The 19,629-nt window shown below is 42.2% G+C and overlaps 1 protein-coding gene across 1 annotated transcript; it reads right to left on the bottom strand.

Annotated features, from left to right (window-relative positions):
• Window positions 1-837: 837 nt before the first annotated feature.
• On the bottom strand, window positions 838-9,788 carry g3bp1 (GTPase activating protein (SH3 domain) binding protein 1). The gene is made up of 12 exons (NM_001141803.1): window positions 9,678-9,788; window positions 7,269-7,385; window positions 7,071-7,152; window positions 6,663-6,836; window positions 6,454-6,544; window positions 6,103-6,196; window positions 3,452-3,677; window positions 2,991-3,092; window positions 2,581-2,698; window positions 2,181-2,309; window positions 1,761-1,870; window positions 838-1,611 (listed from the first exon to the last, which is right to left on the bottom strand). The coding sequence occupies exons 2-12, from the start codon at window positions 7,361-7,363 to the stop codon at window positions 1,369-1,371; spliced, it is 1,464 nt and encodes a 487-aa protein (NP_001135275.1). The 5' UTR covers window positions 7,364-7,385; window positions 9,678-9,788; the 3' UTR covers window positions 838-1,368.
• Between the last annotated feature and the right edge of the window lie 9,841 nt (window positions 9,789-19,629).

The raw sequence follows: 19,629 nt of genomic DNA, 5'->3' as shown, positions 1-19,629 counted from the left end.
GTCCCAGGGAAGCTCATCGTCCTCACCAGGCTCTTGACCTGCTCGATGGCCACTGGCACAGTGGAGAATTGTGCTCTTCACGGATTAATCCTGGTTTCAACTGTACCGGGCAGATTGTGTATGGCATCATGTGGGAGAGCGGTTTACTGATGTCAACATTATGAACAGAGTTCTCCATGGTGGGGTTACGGTATGGGCAGGCATAACCTACAAACACAATTGCATTTTAAAACGCAGATACCCACTGTCATGCCATCTGCCCCCATCACCTCATGTTACAGGATAACTCACAACCCCCATGTCACAAGGACCTGTACACAATTCCCAGAAGCTGAAAATGTCCCAGTGCTTTCATGGCCTGCACACTCCAATATGTCACCCGTTGAGCATGCATTGGCCTGTATCGACGTGTACAACCGCATGTTCCAGCTCCTGACATTATCCATCAACTTTGAACAGCCATTAGAGTGGGACAAGATTCCACAACCAGCCTGAGTAACTACGCAAAAGAGATGTTGGGCTGCATGAGGCAAAATGTGGTCACACCAGACACCTAATGGTTCGGATCCACACCTACTTTTTAAAAGGAACCAGTGACTAGACGCATGGGTGTTCTGTCATGTCAAACCCATAGACTAGGGCCTAATGAATTTATTTCAATTGACTGATTTCCTTATATGTAACTAACATTTGAAATTGTGGCATTTATATTCTTTCAGTGTATATAGGGACATTTCTTAAATTGAAGACAATCTCCAACAAAAAAACAACCTTAATCTGTGTCCAGCAAAACAAAGCCATAAAAAGCAACTCAATGTATAAAATACAGAAGTCAGGTTTAAAACAGTAACTCATGTTTATTCAGTTCTCTCATCAGCTGATTGGTATTGTCATGATGAAGTGCATCAGTGAAAGGCAGACCGGATTTGTTACATGCTCGATAATAACCATTTACAACCATGACTCAACTCCACAATTTAAAATAAAACCATTACTTGCATTTGACCTGAAAAGACAGTGGTGGTAATACACAGGACCGCCCAAGCAGTACATACACGTTCCTTTAAGAAACAGGGAGAGAACGCCAAAACCAAACTGGGTTGTTCCAATTCAAGTAGTTAGTTTAGACTCTTTACTTTCCACAAATTCAAGTTCAGGACGTAAAAGACAAGGAGAAAAGTCCAGATCATGTCAACGTCGGGAGAAAGGAGAGATGGATCACATTCCAGAATCCCAGGGTAGAAAACAAAAAGCGAACAGGAGGGAGGGAGGGATGGAGAAGCCATCTTTGTACAATACTCGAGTCGGGGCGACTGACATCAGCTGTTGTAGCTGGCATGGTACATTAGACCAACGTCAGAGTGACGTTCACTGACGAGGTCCCATATAGCGACCTCCCTCGCTGGGTCCAGTGCCTCTTCCAGAGCCAAAGCTGGGTTTCTGTGCCATGCCACCCCTGGTGGGGGGACCTCTGGGCCCTCCTATCCTCTCTCGGGGCCCTCCGGGGCCACCTGGACCTCTGGGGCGGATGTCTCGCCGGTCCCCTTCCCGGGCGGAGCGCGTCTTTTTTTCCTCCACGTTCAGTCGGATGTCTCCTCTGAATTTAATGGGCTACAGAGGAAAGAGGACTGTCAGAACATTCATTCATATGATCAAAAACAACTTTAAAGATCAGATTGAGTCCAAGGCTTTACAAAGTGGAGTTAGGTTAATCAAATCAGCAAATCAGCATGGGACTTTGTAATGAAAACAATTCTTACCCGGTTGCTTAAGATTTTCTGTACAGGTTCAAAATCGTCGAACACCACGAATCCAAAGTTGGGAAGCTTTCCACCGCTGTTGATCCGTAGCTCAAGAACAGTACCATACTCTGTAGGAGGAACGAGATCGTATAAAAAATTACAAATCAACCATTTCAATCAATTACTTCAGTTGCTGCAAAGCACGTATCATATTCTGTAGCAGGGACACAGATCATTTAACATTACAGAACAGTGATTTTAATCAATTATTTCAAACCCTTTTACAGGTCATTGGGGGGGGGGGGGGGAGACTATGATTAATGGAGACTAGCCGTCTATATCTGGCACTACTACACACCAGCAGTCAGTTGAAGCCATACAAATCCATTCATTAAAACACTTTTTTTGCAGACCATTTTGAAATAAAACGTGACATACGTTGGAAAAACTCCTTGAGCTCTGCCTTGTCCACATCATGGGGGACGTTTCCTACGAAGAGCTGGTGAGCGTCTGGATATCTCACCACACGGCGAACCTCTGACGACTCTCCCTGCTCTCCTTCCCGCACTGCAAACCAAGAGCAGACAGAGGTATGACAGATCACTTCATTAACGGACATGCAACTGTATCCACATGTCTGCTGTTTCCTCAAATAAACCAGACCAACACAGATCGGATTACATTCAATGTAGACAGCACACTGTAGCAAAACAGTGTGCTGATGTCAGGTAGTACCACCCAGTTTCACTTCATTTCAAAATGTTTTCTACATCCTAAACATGACCCAGCTCTCTGGTGGATGGTACTGCGTGTTGGGTGAGATGCTAGTGGACGGTACCTCCTGGTCGGGGTCCTCTGTTGACTGGTGGGGGGCCTGGCCTTGCTTCCCGTGGTCTCTGGTCTCCTCTCGGTTGTGTTCTCTGTGCTGCGGCTTCTGTTTTCACCTCCAACCTGGGCTAAAGCACCAAGACAAAACAATGAGATACCAAGCTAGAAGACCAAGATAAGACAGACTCCAAGCTACATAACTAGTTGATTGAATGTGTTCATTAAAAAGAGGAACGTTCATTAAAAAAGGTCACCAAATGTGTTTGTTATAGCTAATAGTTTCTCTTCAACTGGTAGGATACATGCTAGATATGTAATAGGAGAATTTAGCCCCCTTAGTAATCAATATAGTACATGTGGTTGTTTCGTCTACTGGTGTTTAATCATTTTACATAGAGAAAAGTAACAAAGTTAACGTACCGGTGCCGAGGGGACTTTGACGACGTGGGGGGGGATGCCTGAGACAGGGACCGCTCCACTAGGGGGAAGGTTCTTACTGGTGACAGACGCCCAGGAGAAAGGCTGGAGGAGAGACGAAACAGACGTTATTAAATCAAGCTGAATGAGGTCTGGTAGCTGTACAGGGAAACCACTAGAAGCTAAGTAAAACTAATGAAAAAACATCAAGAGGCAAAAGAAAAAAGGAATTTCTCAGCAATAGCTAATTTTGTAAATAAACAACTATCAAAGCTGATTGTAATGCAACCAAAATGGTTCTTAAACCAAAACAGAATAGGTGTAGACAGGTCACACATGGGATTGCCTAGTGACCTCAGTGTTGACAGTGGATAACCAGCTAAAAGCACAGCATCCAGAGGGGATTAGTCAGCCGGGACCCACATGGAAACCTGACCATTGCCAAAATGAGGGTTGAGCCCTACCCTGTTATCTTCAGCAGCAGGTGCAGGGGCAGGGTCAGCAGTGTCAGAGGGCAGGGGTGAGGAGACAGGACACTTCTCTCCCTGCTCCTCTGTAGTGTGTTGCTGCTGCTGGGTCTCTGGCTCCAGGGCCGGTTTTCCATCCACCACGTCTGGATCTGGCTCCGCCTCAGGTTCAGGCTCTGGGGTCACAGCCAACTCCTCCTCCACTAGCCCCTCTGGCTCGGTGCTGAAATAGCCCAGACACAGATCTAATATTAACCCCGAGTATTTTCTGGTCATAGACTTGTCATAAAGAAACTAACGTTCTAATTTGAGATTATGAAAAAGGAGAATATGCATTGCAGCATGCTACCATGATGTTACTGTAACAAATTCTGGTGAAAAGCATGAGCTGGTGCAAAACAGAGGTGCCAACTAACGGAGACTAAACTGTAGGCTAGAAAAATCATGTCGCATTTATTTGGTAAAGCACCAACATTTCGGCATTAGTGCCTTCTTCAGCGTTATGATGCATATTACCACATTATGCCAAAATGGTGGTTGTCTACTTGCTCGAACATCTCATTCCAAAATCATGTGCATTAATATTAGGGCCGATTTCAAGTTTTCATAACAATCTTGCAACCTTACGGTTAACTAGTCCAAAGCTCTAACCACCTGCTTTACATTGCACTCCACGAGGAGCCTGCCTGTTATGCGAATGCAGTAAGAAGCCAAGGTAAGTTGCTAGCTAGCATTAAACTTATAAAAAACAATCATAATCACTAGTTAGCTACACATGGTTGATGATAGTTTATCTAGCCTGTCCTGTCCTGCGTTGCATATAATCGCTTAGGTACACGTTGCTCCAACGTGTACCTAACCATAAACATCAATGCCTTTCTTAAAATCAATACACAGAAGTATATATTTTTAACCTGCATATTTAGTTAAAAGAAATCCAGGTTAGCAGGCAATATTAACCAGGTGAAAATGTGTCACTTCTCTTGCACGCAGAGTCAGGGTATATGCAACAGTTTGGGCCGCCTGGCTCGTTGCGAACTAATTTGCCATTATGACATAACATTGAAAGTTGTCCAATATAACAGGAATATTTAGACTTAGGGATGCCACCCGTTAGATAAAATACGGAGCGGTTCCATATTTCACTGACAGGAAAAACGTTTGAGATCATTTCCAGATTCGACCATATTAATGACCTAAGGCTCGTATTTCTGTGTGTTTATTATATTATAATTAAGTCTATGATTTGATAGAGCAGTGGTAGGCAGCAGCAGGCTCGTGAGCATTCATTCAAACAGCACTTTTGTGCGTTTTGCCAGCAGCTCTTCGCTGTGCTTCAAGCATTGTGCTGTTTATGACTTCAAGCCTAGGCTGGTGTAACCCATGTGAAATGGCTAGCTAGTTAGCGGGTGCGGGCTTATAGCGTTTCAAACGTCACTCGCTCTGAGACTTGGAGTAGTTGTTCCACTTGCTCTGCATGGGTAACGCTGCTTCGAGGGTGGCTGTTGTCGATGTGTTCCTGGTTCGAGCCCAGGTAGGAGCGAGGAGAGGGACGGAAGCTATACTGTTACACTGGCAATACTAAAGTGCCTATAAAGAACATCCAATAGTCAAAGGTATATGAAATACAAATCGTAGAGAGAGAAATAGTCCTATAATAACTACAACCTAAAACTTCTTACCTGGAAATATTTAAGACTCATGTTAAAAGGAACCACCAGCTTTCATATGTTCCCATGTTCTGAGCAAGGCACTTAAAAGTTAACTTTCTTACATGGCACATATTGCACTTTTACTTTCTTCCCCAACACTTAGTTTTTGCATTATTTAAACCAAACATGTTTCATTATTTATTTGAGGCTAAATTGATTTTATTGATGTATTACATTAACACTTTGTTTCTACATGATTCCAAAGGTGTTATTTCGTAGTTATGTCATAGTTCTACAATGTAGAAAATAGTACAAATAAAGAAAAACCCTGGAATGAGTAGGCGTCCAAACTTGAGACTGGTACTGTATGCAAGTGCTTTCAGTACACATTTTTTACCCCCCCACACATTGACAAAAATGTCCAATAACAATAAAAAAATGTTAATGGCTAGGCTAAATTAAATGAGAAAGGCCTAGATTGCAATTGTATTTGAAAACAGCTGTATCATTTAAATAAATGTTCATGCAAATGGTCCATAGGACAGGTAATTAGCAACAATACAAATATTATAGCCGGAATTGTTTTATTACCGTATAGGAGACCTGTTCTTCTAAGCATTAAAAAAAAAAAGATATTCATTTATAGCAGGGATGAAGATGTAACAGGCAATGTTTTGCTTTCTAATAACCCCTGTCAGTGTTGGTCTGAGAACATTGTTCTATGTGATTACAACTTAACAGGGTCATTTCTGTTTTGTTAGGTTTAATTACAATAATCCAAATGTGACTGAGCACCGTTGGTGGAGGTCCTAATGCGTTACACACCCATATCCGACACTCTCACTAACATACTGTCACTATTATGAAGTAAGGGCATGTTTGCCACCACTCATGCGACAGTAATAGATTTAACGTTGAGGATTAAAGTAGAATAGGATTGCTGATATAGTCAAGACTAAGATGATATATTAAGAGAAGATGAATAAGTTTCCTTACCATGGTGTCTGTTCGTAGAAGGTTGCAGCCTCTTCCTGGGTCACCTCTGGTGATGGTACCCTCTCCTCCATCTCCTCCACATCCTCGTCAGACTCTAAAACATCAACAACATTGAGTCCCACTTACTGCAGTTTTGGGGCTGAATCAAATACCAATTCCATTTTAGTCATTTAGCATATTATTCATAATACTAGTGTTGACCCGTATGCAAGGTAATGTATGAGTAAAAAGCACTGTGATGGAGTTCAATAAGAGCAACACTTCTAACCATTATGTATTAGTCATGAGAAGTAAATGACATGAAACAACCAGCCAACCGTAAAGCAGCTTGCTAATTTTTAACAGGCTCACCTTCAGGGGGTTCTGAGTCAGAATCCCCAAACACTTCGTCTTGGTAACGGAATACATCGTTGTGAACGTAGAACTTGTTTGCTACAGTGCCCTGAAACACCAACGTCATTGAGTTAACACAAAATTAACCCTATAGCTTAACTGGACACTAACACAATAATGAAAACGTTTCAAGGACAAATGTCCATTTATACAGTTGAAGGACTTACCTCAGGGGCCAGCACAAATGTCTGCATGAATTTGCGCATGGGCTGCATGTCATTGGACAGCTCCCCCATCACTTGCACCACCACGCCCTCGTTCAAGGTCGCATGGGCGTCCACATGTCTGATCTTGGTGTGGCAGTCACGAAAGTTCAGCGTCAACACTTTTTTATGGATCTCCTTTTCACATAAATAAAAGACCTTGATGAGAATCTCAAACTTAAGCGTTAGCCTTGTATCAGAAAGCCTAACTGACAATACATTACCCATCTTTAACAACAATGATCAATGCCATAAAATCATGAGTGGATGTGTCACATTAGATATTTTAAAAATTAAAACCTATTAGTGCTTCACTAAGGTTTCATGAAGTATTGCAAACATAATTTAGGGAGATTGTTTTGCAGTACGCACCGACTGTCCGTAGACCGCTTCAACTGGTTTGCCATTGTTGTCTAGACCTCCATGTACATAGGAAGAGTTCTTCCCATAAAACCTAAAACAAGTTGAAAAAAACAGTTATTTCTTGTCTTAGAGGCATAGATAGCCCACTAATATATGAAAGCAGATCATGGAATAGATACTGGTTTGGGAAGAATTCTCTAGTACTACCTGTGCAGGTAGTCGGGTGCCTGGTTGAGTAGTGTGTAGTACTGTCGGACAAACTCCCGCCCGACGAGCTGGGCACTTGGCTTCTCCATCACCATTTCTTTGGTCAGCTGGATAGAACTGAAACAGGGACAAGGTGTGGTTGTCATGGTGTTGATAATTGACTGGATGTGAATAACAGTCTGAACTCAAATTAAATTGGGTAGGTTGCATACACATTATCTGGACCTGTTCTGGTCACCATCTGTTTCTGTTCAGTCTGAAATCCCACTAGTCTAGCCATATAGTCAAGCTACACTAGATGACCAAATATATGCGGACACCTGCTCAAACATCTTATTACAAAAATCATGGGAATTAATATGGACTTGGTCCCCCCTTCACTGCTTTAAAAGCCTCCACTCTCCTGGGAAGGCTTTCCACTTGATGTTGGAACATTGCTGCAGGGACTTGCTTCCATTCAGCCACAAGAGCATTAGTGAGGTCAGGCACTGATGTTGGGCAATTAGGCCTGGCTCGCAGTCGGCGTTCCAAATCATCCCAAAGGTGTTCGATGGGGTTGAGGTCAGGGATCTGTGCAATCAAGTTCTTCCACACCGATCGACAACATTTCTGTATGGACCTCACTTTGTGCACGTGGGCATTGTCATGCTTAAACAAGAAAGGGCCTTGCCCAAACTGTTGTCATAAAGTTGGATGTACAGAATGTCATTGTATGCTGTAGTGTTAAGATTTCCCTTCACTGGAACTAAGGGGCCTAGCGCAAACCATGAAAAACAGCCCCAGACCATTATTCCTCCACAAATCGTTATAGTTGGCACTATGCATTGGGGCATGTAGCGTTCTCCTGACATCTGCCAAACCCAGATTCGTCCATCAGGCTGCCAGACGGTGAAGCGTGATTCATCACTCCAGAAAACGCATTTCCACTGCTCCAGAGTCCAATGGCGGCGAGCTTTACACCACTCCAGCCGACGCCTGGCATTGCGCATGGTGATCTTAGGCTTGTGTGCAGCTGCTCGGCCATAAAAACCCATTTCATGAAGCTCCCGACGAACAGTTCTTGTGCTGACGTTGCTTCCAGAGGCAGTTTGGAACTCAGTAGTGAGTGTTGCAACAGAAGATATGCGCTACGCGCTTCAGCGGTCCCATTCTGTGAGTTTGTGTGGTCTACCACTTCTGACCCGTTCTTACTCCTAGATGTTTCCACTTCACAATACCAGCACTTACAGTTGACCGGGGCAGAAATTTGACAAACTGACTTGTTGGAATCCTATGACAGTGACATGTTTAAAGTCAATGTGCTCTTCAGTAAGGCCATTCTACTGCAATTGTTTGTCTATGGAGATTGCATGGCGGCGTGCTCAATTTTATACACCTGTCAGCAATGGGTGTGGCTGAAATAGCCGAAGCCACTAAAATAAAACAAAAATTATATATATAGCCAATCATGAGACAAATGCAATCCGAGAACATTACATGAGGCTGTGCAAGAGCATAAATAATTTGCATTCCAACTGGTCTATGGTTAACTAGCTAGAAATCGAGTCAATTCAACCAATAATTGGTTTCAGTTCATAGTAGTATGAAATTCATTGTGGGAGACAAATGGGTCACCCAGACCCACCCAGCTAAGCTAGTTACCTAACGTTAGTTAGCTAAATTAGCTAATAGTATCTATGCCTAAAAAGGCCAAGATGCAACACCGGTCACGCCATGGACAGAAAATAAAAAAGTATTGAAATGTGACGTTTTTTGGCCTGCAAACAAGGTATTTATATAGTTGTCCAGACAACGTAGTTGTCCAGACAACTGTCCTATTAGCCAATCAACTGACAGCTGGAACTAGCTACGATAGATCTTTCATAACCAGCACGTGCGGCAAATAGAATGCTACTGGCTAACTAGCTAATTTCCTAGCCTAGCCACGGCTACCCTTTTCCGTTCAGAGTTTATTCAGCTAGCTAGTTAATAACAGTCTATAAAACAGTGGTCGACTGTTAATCTTCGACATCAAACTGATATTATTGTAAACATTTCAACAGAGGCGTTGGATGGCAATTTCTTTTTTTTATATATATATAAAATACACCGCTAACTGGGCAACCATGGCTCGCTAGCCGTTCCATTAGCTAGAAATCAGGAAAGGCCATTCTTTCAACCGTCGGATTAGCTGACCATTTAGACAGTCAATTTGGGCATTGGCCGACTGATTTAACCCACGTCATCCGATGCAATGTCATTAATCGCACATTGAATAAATTAAGACAAGAATTTACTATATAGGTAGCGTTAGTTAACACAACTCCAAGATGGACTAACTTAATCATGCGAACTAGCGTTCACGTTAGATTACGGGTATTACATCAGCGAATATTTATTCAATAATGCTACACAGGGTATTGTACTTACCAGGAGGCAATTGTTCAAATAGTTAAAGTGATTTCACTGAATCACCTCCGCTCTGCCAGGCGGTAGCTTGAATGATTGTTCGAGCAGGGCACCGCACAACGTGTTCGCCTGCTCTTTTACCGGTCTCAACTGTGGGACATGGACAACCTATAGTGAATTTCCACCCGAGATATATGAACCAATGAATTTACGGCGAGAGGCAATATGTCACCAATCAAATGTTTGTATTTTAAGCAGTTTAGTCTACAACCAATTGTTGTGGAGTATGTGCTTACCTGTCGTTCTAAATGTAGCCAATAGGAGACGTGTGGGCGATTCCGATTATGGGCATACTTGGTAAGAAATTTGCAGCACGCCAGATCATGCCCGGAATGAAATTGACCGGGGTATTTTTCGTTGCACTTGGTTTAGTTCTCCCAGCACACTTTTTTTTTTTTTAACCTAGCCTATGAATGAAAGTTCACAATTTAGGTGCACACAGGTCGAGAGATTTGAGGTGACAGACAAAGACATATGCAATACCGCCTTGCACACACTGGCCTGTACCTAGCTGACCTAGTGCAGGGTTTCCCAAACTGATCTAGTGCAGGGTCCCCGTGTACGATTGTTTTTTTTGCCCAAACACAACACAGCTGATTCAAATAACCAATTCAGCATGAAGTTGATGATTTTAATCAGCTGTGTAGTACTACGACAAAAAACTGGGGCAGGACCAGGTTTTGATTACACCCTAGATCAGTGTTTAATCATTAGTTCAACAGTTGCAAACAAGAGTTTCTATGGGACAAATTCAGGTATGTTAATCCCCATTACATTCCGTCTAATTAAATGTTTTTCAACAAAATCGTCGGAATGACTACACCCCTGATCACACACACAGTTCATTTTCATAGCCACATAAACACCTCGTTGTATTCCTTCTCGCATCTCTGCGCTCTCCTCATCTCACCTTTTTCCTTCGCTTGTGGACTTCAGTGCACAACACATCAGCTGTCTGACCAGGTGAAAAAAACCTTTCCAAGCCAAACCTTCATATCATAACCGCTACATACAGCTTACATCATTGTCACCATATTAACTAAAGTAACATCATAGTCAACATAGCTAATAGATCTAACGTATAAGTAAACCCGCTCCAATCATTTAGTACAGTCAGTAAGCAGTTACACCGGCGGGCCCCGGTTGTAATACATTTGTAAAACCAAAAGTTTACCTTGACTTCGGAGTTCCAGTAGTCATAGCCAGCTGGCTAACATAGCATCCCGGTGTTTGAGTAGGCTAAACTAGCTAGCTAGCTGCATTTGCTAGCTAAGTAAGTGAAAACTCTCCCCTCCATTTGAAATAATTATTGGTTCAAAACTGTTTAACTATCATCTTTCTCTCACTTTTAGTCAACTACTTACATTTTACGCAGTACTAGGCTAGCTGTAGCTTATGCTTTCAGTACTAGATTCATTCTCTGATCCTTTGATTAGGTGGACATGTCAGTTCATCAATTGTTTTAGTTTCTTTGCTTTGCTTACTTACAAACCAACAATGCAGTTCAAGAAATTGTAACGATGTGCACTGAGAGTCGGGAAGCAAGGTCAGGGAGTGAGTGTTTTAATAAATAAACGCACCGTAAACCAAGAAACACAAACATGAAACAATAACACCTGAGGGGAAAGAACCAAAGGGAGTGATATATCTATATATATATAGGGAAGGTAATCAGGGAAGTGATGGAGTCCAGGTGAGTCTGATGACGTGCAGGTGCACGTAATGATGGTGACGGGTGTGCGCCATAATGAGCAGCCTGGTGACCTAGAGGCCGGAGAGGGAGCGCATGTGACAGAAATAGAGTAAAGAAAATATTTGCTAAATAAACAAAAATAAAAATAAAAAGTAACACATGCTGCAAAAGCTCTGATAGGTTGGAGGATGTCCTCCGGAGGATGTCATAATTAGTTTGTTACTATGGAAGGGGATGAGAACCATGAGCCTCCTAGGTTTTGTATTGAAGTCAATGTACCCAGAGGAGAACAGAAACTAGCTTTCCTCTGGCTACACCATGGTGCTACCCTACAGAGTGCTGTTGAGGCTACTGTAGACCTTCATTGCAAAACAGTGTGTTTTAATAAATTATTTGGTGACGTAAATATATTTTGTATAGTTTTACCGAAAAAGGATAACTTTTTAAATGTTTCACAATTTTTTTTTAATGAAATCCACAGAGGAGGATGGTGCCCGTCTTCCTCCTCTGAGGAGCCTCCACTGATCAATACACATCAAACACATCAATAGATTATACATATGAATGTTTACATTTTACAGTTTTTTGTCATTTAGCAGACACTCTTATCCAGAGCGACTTACACTTAGTGCATTCATCTTACGATAGCTTGGTGGGAAAACCCCATATCACAGGAATAGTGAGTAATTATTTTTTTTAATTGGGGGGAGGGGGGTGCTATGGGATTATTTAAGATACTGTTTGAAGAGGTAGGGTTTCAGATGTTTTCAGAGGAAGGGCAGGGAGCATGAACCTGAATGGGAGGGAGCATGAACCTGCAGGAGCGAATCACTGCTTTGATGTTTGCAGAGAACGACAGGATGTTGTCCAGGGTCATGCCAAAGTTCTTTGCACTTTGGGAGGGGGACACCATGGAGTTGTCAACCGTGATGGAGAGGTCTTGGAGTGGGCAGGCCTTCCCCGGGAGGAAGAGAAGCACCGTTTTGTTAAGGTTTAGCTTGAGGTGGTGGGCTGACATCCAAACTGAAATATCTGCCAGGCACGCAGAGATACGTGTCCCCACCTGGGCATAGCCGCAGCAAGTAGTGGTGCTGAGGATGTAGGGGTGCTGAAGAAAATCGCAGCATCCCCACCCCCCAGCAACTTCCCACGGCTATGCACCTGGGTGTCAGAAGGGGGGAAGGAGAACAGTAGTTGAGTATCTTCCGCGTAGCAATGATAGGAGAGACCATGTGAGGATATGACAGAGCCGAGTGACTTGGTGTATAGAGAGAAGAGGAGAGGGACTAGAACCGAGCCGTTGGGGACACCAGTAGTGAGAGTATGTGGTGCAGACACAGATCCCCTCCACGTCACCTGGTAGGCGCTTCCTGCCAGGTAGGATGCAATCCAAGAGTCTGCAGAGCCTGGGACGCCCAGCCCTGAGAGGGTGGAGAGGAGGACATGATGGTTCACAATGTTGAAGGCAGCGGATAGATCTAGGAGGATGAGAACAGAGGAGAGAGAGTCCGCTTTGGCAGTGCGGAGATCCTCAGTGACACAGAGAAGAGCAGTCTCATCAATATCCACATCAATGTACGAAAAGCAAAACACAATCATTGAAAACAAACACGTTCTTCAGTAAAAAGGTCCTCAATCAGCCTTTTGAATAGTACTAGAGGCATCAAGTCATTCAACTTTAGAGAGCCTTGGAGATCATTCTACAAGTAAGGTGCAAAAAAAACTAAAAGCAGATTTACCTCTCAGTGGACATGGAAGGGATTTTCAGAGTTAGCCATCCCTAAGACCAGGTCTGGTATCTCGTACATTTGTAACAGTGAAATAAGGTACAGTGGAAGATATATAAGAGGGCTCTATAAACAAAAAGAGTGCAATGCATCGATCTTCAAGACCTCAAAGAGGGCCAGTTTACTTTCTTATACAGAATGCAATAATGTATCCTGAACCCATCCAGTCATTGACTGAAGGCATCGTCCTTAATAAAGCATAGTGCGCTAAGATAAACAGTGTCCAATGGCTTCAATACAGTGACAGCTTCACCTGGTGTGAACTGTTCTTTTTCAGCACCAATGGAATGAAACCAAAATTGAAACTTCTGCCCAAATGGTGCGACAGGCGAGGTAAATCAAGCGTGCCTATAAATTCTAGAGAACTTATGCGTTCATCCACTGGGTGGCGGCACAAATCCACCCAGACCTCTTCATGTCACATGGCGTCTGGACTGAACTGGACCCAGTTGGGGTTATTCTCAATACCTAGTTCCATGATTATGAATTTGTGTTCATCTGATCGTTGACCACTCATATGAAACCTTATCGTATATCAGAACTTTTGCCCAACGTCTATCAAATAATATGCTCTGGTCATCGTCCCTCCATTCTTTTGACTGTCATGATTGTTTTTTTTAAAGATATTACATTTTGCTAAAACTTTATGGGTTGGGATATTAATGCATCCTGTGCAGTGGCGACCCCGTCATTCAGGGCAGAGCCCCACCTGTTTTATATATATAAAAAAAATGTTTTCCTTGTTTTGCATGTTATTTTGGCATTAATACGTGTCACATATCAGTTTGCAAACAATGTAAAAATTATAATAATAGAGTTGATAAAGCTGCATATAAACTTGGTCTATTTTTTGCTTTCTTGAGTAAGGCAGCTCCAAAATGCAGGTCTTTCAGCCTAGCTCAGTGCTTTCTGTGATGGTGGGGCAGCCAGCGGAAAATACGGAGCGTATGGGTTTGTGATGTTCTCTAGTTGCGCCGTGATTGGCTCAATGTTCTGTCAATCATAGAGACACTACGTCACCGCACAATCTACTGGGAGAGCACGAAAACTGAAGCCCATCCAAGAAGGCTCAAGGTCATTGGCCACAGATAAAATGACATCCAATCACGTAATATCTACCGTAGCTTTGATTGGACTGATCATGTAGCTTTGATTGGACTGATCATGTCAACATCATACTTTCAAAATATTAGCTATCAATCTAGACAAGCAGTCATCATGAATCATCATGAATCAAGTCGACAATCTACTGGCAAATCCTTTTCAATCTTTGTCATATGAAGATAAATTATAGATAAAACGTATCGGTGCTCATCGTCCATTGGACATAAACATTACACAACAAGTTTGAAATATCTAATTCAACAATGAGTGGTTTATAAGGAATCAGTGGCTAACTGCAAGCATTGCAAAGCAATCATGAGCCTGCTATTCAGTGGAGTGGGTGTGTGGTCCAAGTCTGGGTTTAAGGGTCTCTTTTCCAAGCTTCCTTCACATGTCATGGGCCCGAAAAGGTTGAATATATTGGCCATGCTGTCAAATCCAGCATGACTTCTACCACATTCAAAACAACTGGAAACTCGTAACTGGGAAATCTCAGACTTCAGTGAGTTCAAGACAACTGGGAACTCTGGAAAAAATTTGCTCCGACTGGGAAAATACGTTTTGAACGTTCATCCAACTCGGAATTCCAAGTCGGGAACTCGGGCCTCCTTCTAGAGCTCCAACCTAAAGATCACTGATGTCATGATTCGACCTTGTTTCTTTCCGCGTTCCAAGTTGTCTTGAAAGCAACATAAATCCAAAGAATGCCAGACTTCGATGACAAAGTTTGATGACAAAATTTGCCCACAAGAAGGACCGCCGCGCCACCTTCCTGTTCAAGTGAGCACAGCACAACAAGGTGAGTCCAAAAATGTATTGTATGCTGCTGCATAAATTATGTATTATGCCAGGGAGATATGTATACCGTAGCTAATAACGTAATACTAAGTGTATGTTGTGTATTAAGCTGTTAGTAGCCCAGGTGCCTCTAACCCTAATTGTTTGGTTCCTTTCCCCTCATAACTTAACCTACTGTTCTGACTTGGTGGTGCACATGTAGCCTATAGCCTATACATTTCCTAGCTTGCTCATTTATGTCTTCATCGAAATTACGGATTGCCTCTTATCCACCTGTCGTTCCCTTATGCCATAGTTTGTTCATCTCAATTGTCAGTAGAAACCACATTTGTTTAAGCAAGTCAGCCATATCAGCTATGTTTTTTTAAAAGGCAGTAAATGAGGCTGATTAACTGTTTCTCTGCCAGACAAGGCTCCTCTGACAGCCAGGTGTAGCTGTGGTAAGGATTCACTCCATGGTGCTGAAAAGAAAGCTCTGCTGTAGGGACTGCTTTGTATTGGCCTTAACAGTTTGTGGGAACCGTTTTTTCACCGTTATAGTGCAATTAATGTATTATTTAGTGTTGTGTTGTGTAGTGGTTTTGCTGGCATGCACCTAAAAACAAATGTAGGTGTTTTCCCCACCAAGATTTACATGCTAAAATTGCCACTGAGCTTTATGTAGGCCCTAGCAGTTTGTGGGCACCATTTGTCACCGTTAAAGTGAAATTAATGTATTGTTTAGTGTTGTGTTGTGTCGTGGCTTTGCTGGCATGCATCAATTTATTTGGGGTTTTGTTTGCCCCACCACTGATCCTTCTGTGAATGATCAATATCTCACAGGAACGATGCAATTTATCTGTGGTCGATTCAACGTGGAACATCATGATAAGGAGAAACATTTTGTTCTAGTCAGATAAATGAAGAATGTGCCAAATCATTTATTTAATTCTCAATGTTAATTTTGTTAGTTTTTTTGGGGCCCACACATTTTTTACCCCCCTCTTCTTTGTTTTTACATTCTACACACATTTTATATTTGTATATTTTTTGTTTTTACAGTAGTTACATAGCAATAATAAAGTAATTTGATATTTTTATATATAATGAAAAAAATATAAATGCAACATGCAACAATTTCAAATATTTTACTGAGTTACAGTTCATAGAAGGAAATCAGCCAATTTAAATAAGTTCCTTAGGCTCTAATTTATGGATTTCACATGACTGAGCAGCCATGGGTGGACCTGGGAGGGCTTAGGCCCACCCACTTGGGAGCCAGGCCCACCCACTGGGGAGACAGATCTGGCCAATCAGAATGAGTTTTTCCCTGCAAAATGGCTTTATTACAGACAGAAATACACTACCCCCTCACCCCTCCTCAAACGATCCCACAGGTGAAGAAGCCGGATGTCGAGGTCCTGGGCTAGCATGGTTACACGTACGTGGTCTGTGGTTGTGAGGCCGGTTGCTGTTTAATCTTCTTCTTGATATGCCACACCTGTCAGGTGGATGGATTATCTTGGCAAAGAAGAAATACTCACTAAACAGGGATGTAAATAAATTTGTGCCCAACATTGGAGAGAAAGAAGCTTTTTGTGAGTTTGGAAAATTTCTTGGATCTTTTATTTCAACTCATGAAACATGGGACCAAGTTTTAGTTCAGTGTACATTACATATTTATTTTTATTTAACCTTTATTTAACTAGGCAAGTCAGTTAAGAACAAATTCTTATTAACAATGTCGGGCCTACCCCGGCCAAACCAGGACGACGCTGGGAAAATTGTGCGCCACCCTATGGGACTCCCAATCATGGCCGGTTGTGATACAGCCTGGAATCAAACCAGATAGATAGATTGTACTTACACATTATATATCGTGTTTTTAGTCATAACTATTATACAACATGAGCTTTTAAACCCCCCCCCCCCTCAGCTACTCTCAGTCCATCCCACCTATCTCCTTAACCCCACCCCTCAGCTACTCTCAGTCCATCCCACCTATCTCCTTAACCCCACCCCTCAGCTACTCTCAGTCCATCCCACCTATCTCCTTAACCCCACCCCTCAGCTACTCAGTCCATCCCACCTATCTCTTTAACCCCACCCCTCAGCTACTCTCAGTCCATCCCACCTATCTCCTTAACCCCACCCCTCAGCTACTCAGTCCATCCCACCTATCTCTTTAACCCCACCCCTCAGCTACTCTCAGTCCATCCCACCTATCTCCTTAACCCCACCCCTCAGCTACTCTCAGTCCATCCCACCTATCTCCTTAACCCCACCCCTCAGCTACTCTCAGTCCATCACAACTATCTCCTTAACCCCACCCCTCAGCTACTCTCAGTCCATCACACCTATCTCCTTAACCCCCCCTCAGTTACTCTCAGTCCACCCCACCTATCTCCTTAACCCCACCCCTCAGCTACTCTCAGTCCATCACACCTATCTCCTGAACCCTACCCTCAGCTACTCAGTCCATCCCGCCTATCTGCATAAACCACCGTCAGTCTAATCAGTCTAATGATTTCCATGTGCCATATATTTTTCAGCCATTCCTGAACCTGCGACCTGAAACAAGGTAAATTACATAGGGGCAATACCAAAATAAGTAATCTAATGATTCTGTCTCTATGGTAGCAAAATCTGCAGAGCTGAGATTGTTATGTTCCATATACATAACATTCTGTTTGTGGCAATTATTTTTTAAATAATAATTTAAATGGAAAAACTCGTAGTTTTGAATCAAGCGTTGTTTTGCGTATCGGTTCATAAACCATGTGACACGGAGGTCGGCACATCTAACATCTCTTCCCAAATATTTTGCAACCTGTGCGCGCAATCAACATTTTGGTCCGTGTAAAGCCGTGTAAAGCTGATATATCATTTTTTGTATTACTTGTTTTTGTTGTTGCCAGTTTTGGTCTTTAATAATGGGTAGATAAACAAGTTCCTCACCTTTTCCCCCTTCCACTTGCCTCCTCCCTTTTTTGCGGTAATTCTGCGATCAGTTTGTTGTAATTTTGGATAACTCCACCTTTCCTATTAATAATATCATTAACAAAGATAATTCTATTTTTTTTTTTTATTCCACAAAGAATGATTTATTTGAATCAATTAGTATATATTTTAATTGTAATATTTGTTCTGTTTTTTTCTGAAGGATGCAAGTGATCTGTGGTCAATTCAACATGGAACATCGTGATAAAGGCGAAAATATTTAGTTCTAGTCAGATAAATTAAGAATATGCCAAAGTATTTATTTAACTCACATTCTTTATTCATCCCCCCAAAACATTGAGAATTGTTAACAATAATCTCATTGTGTTCAACTGTTATTTCCTCCGTTTGTCTTGGAGAGCAGGGAGGACATTTCCCACTTGTGGAAGAAGGGGTGGTGCCTGTGGCTCAGCCTATGTGGATGAGGCTCTACAGTTGTTCGGAGTTCCTGCCTCGCTGTACTGTCTGGCTGAAAGGGTAGAGATGGTAACAGGGTGCTGTAGTAATGCACTATAGACTTCTCCTTTCCTCTGACTCTCAAGGGACCTTTCTTCGATTCTACAGAGAGGAAACTTTGAGGTTGTTCTGGTTTTTGACCAAATATGGAAATATGGCCATTTGTTTTTCTTTCTTTTCTGTTTTTAAGAGGATACATAAGATGAATTTCTCTGAAAACTAAACAGAACTAGCCAGTTCCTGGCAAACCTATTCTTATGGGTTCATTGGGACAGGGTGTCCAGCTGGTTTTACAAACACAATGCAATTCTATGGTTCAGTATTTTTCTCTTAAGTCATTGCATGCATGCCACAGAACCACACAGGACATTTTAACTGCATGAGGTTATTGGCCTCATAGGAAAGTTATTAGATATGGTAGTCTCAAGCCTATGCAAAGTGCTGGTTTGAACTTTCAATATAGACTCTTAAATAGAGGGTTAGAAAACTTTTGCATTGTGGTATACCAATGTTTTGACAAAAAATACTGCATTCAAGGGCCAGGACTACACTCATCACAGGATGTTGAGACGTGTACTGAGCCTGTAACTCATAAGGCTAAGGCGTAGCCTACCATGCAGTACAGAATACCTTGCACTGCAACTGTACATGTGGCATTTCTTTCAATGAATTGATACTTCATAATGATGTACTTCATATCTGTGATATGGATGCTTTGGAGGTCTTTTGTTTTTTTCAAAACTAATGTGTAAAGACAACTAATTAAATGTCCCATGAAATGTTCTAAGTCAGTGTTTTTCCATTTGTTCCAGTTGAAATGTGTCAACATTGTGAGGATTCTGAATAAATGCAGAAATGAAAGCATTCAACAGTGTTGGACATTTCAGTAACTTTTATTTGAGGAAAGAGTTCTATTGTTGTCACACGATGTCACAAAGTATAAGAATGTCAGTATACATGCTATAGCGTGAGGAAAAACGCTCAACCTGCGAGACGCTTCCCTCGTAGAGTTGAATCAATATTTACTTTTATTGTCTCAATCATTAACCAGTAAACTTATGCCCTTGTTGTGTGGCAGAATCTACGTGAGAAAACA

This window comes from Salmo salar, chromosome 09 (genome assembly GCF_965601325.2).
Source record: "Salmo salar chromosome 09, fSalSal1, whole genome shotgun sequence".
Lineage (NCBI taxonomy): Eukaryota > Metazoa > Chordata > Actinopteri > Salmoniformes > Salmonidae > Salmo > Salmo salar.
This window is presented reverse-complemented; position numbering and strand designations above follow the sequence as displayed.

Excerpts from the sequence above, each read along its gene's own strand:
- g3bp1 (NM_001141803.1), bottom strand. The coding sequence starts at position 7,363 with ATGGTGATGGAGAAGCCAAGTGCCCAGCTCGTCGGGCGGGAGTTTGTC. Across the intron at positions 6,837-7,070 it reads AAGCGGTCTACGGACAGTCG|GAGATCCATAAAAAAGTGTT; the intron begins GTGCGTACTGCA and ends TTATGTGAAAAG. Across the intron at positions 6,197-6,453 it reads TGACTCAGAACCCCCTGAAG|AGTCTGACGAGGATGTGGAG; the intron begins GTGAGCCTGTTA and ends TTGATGTTTTAG.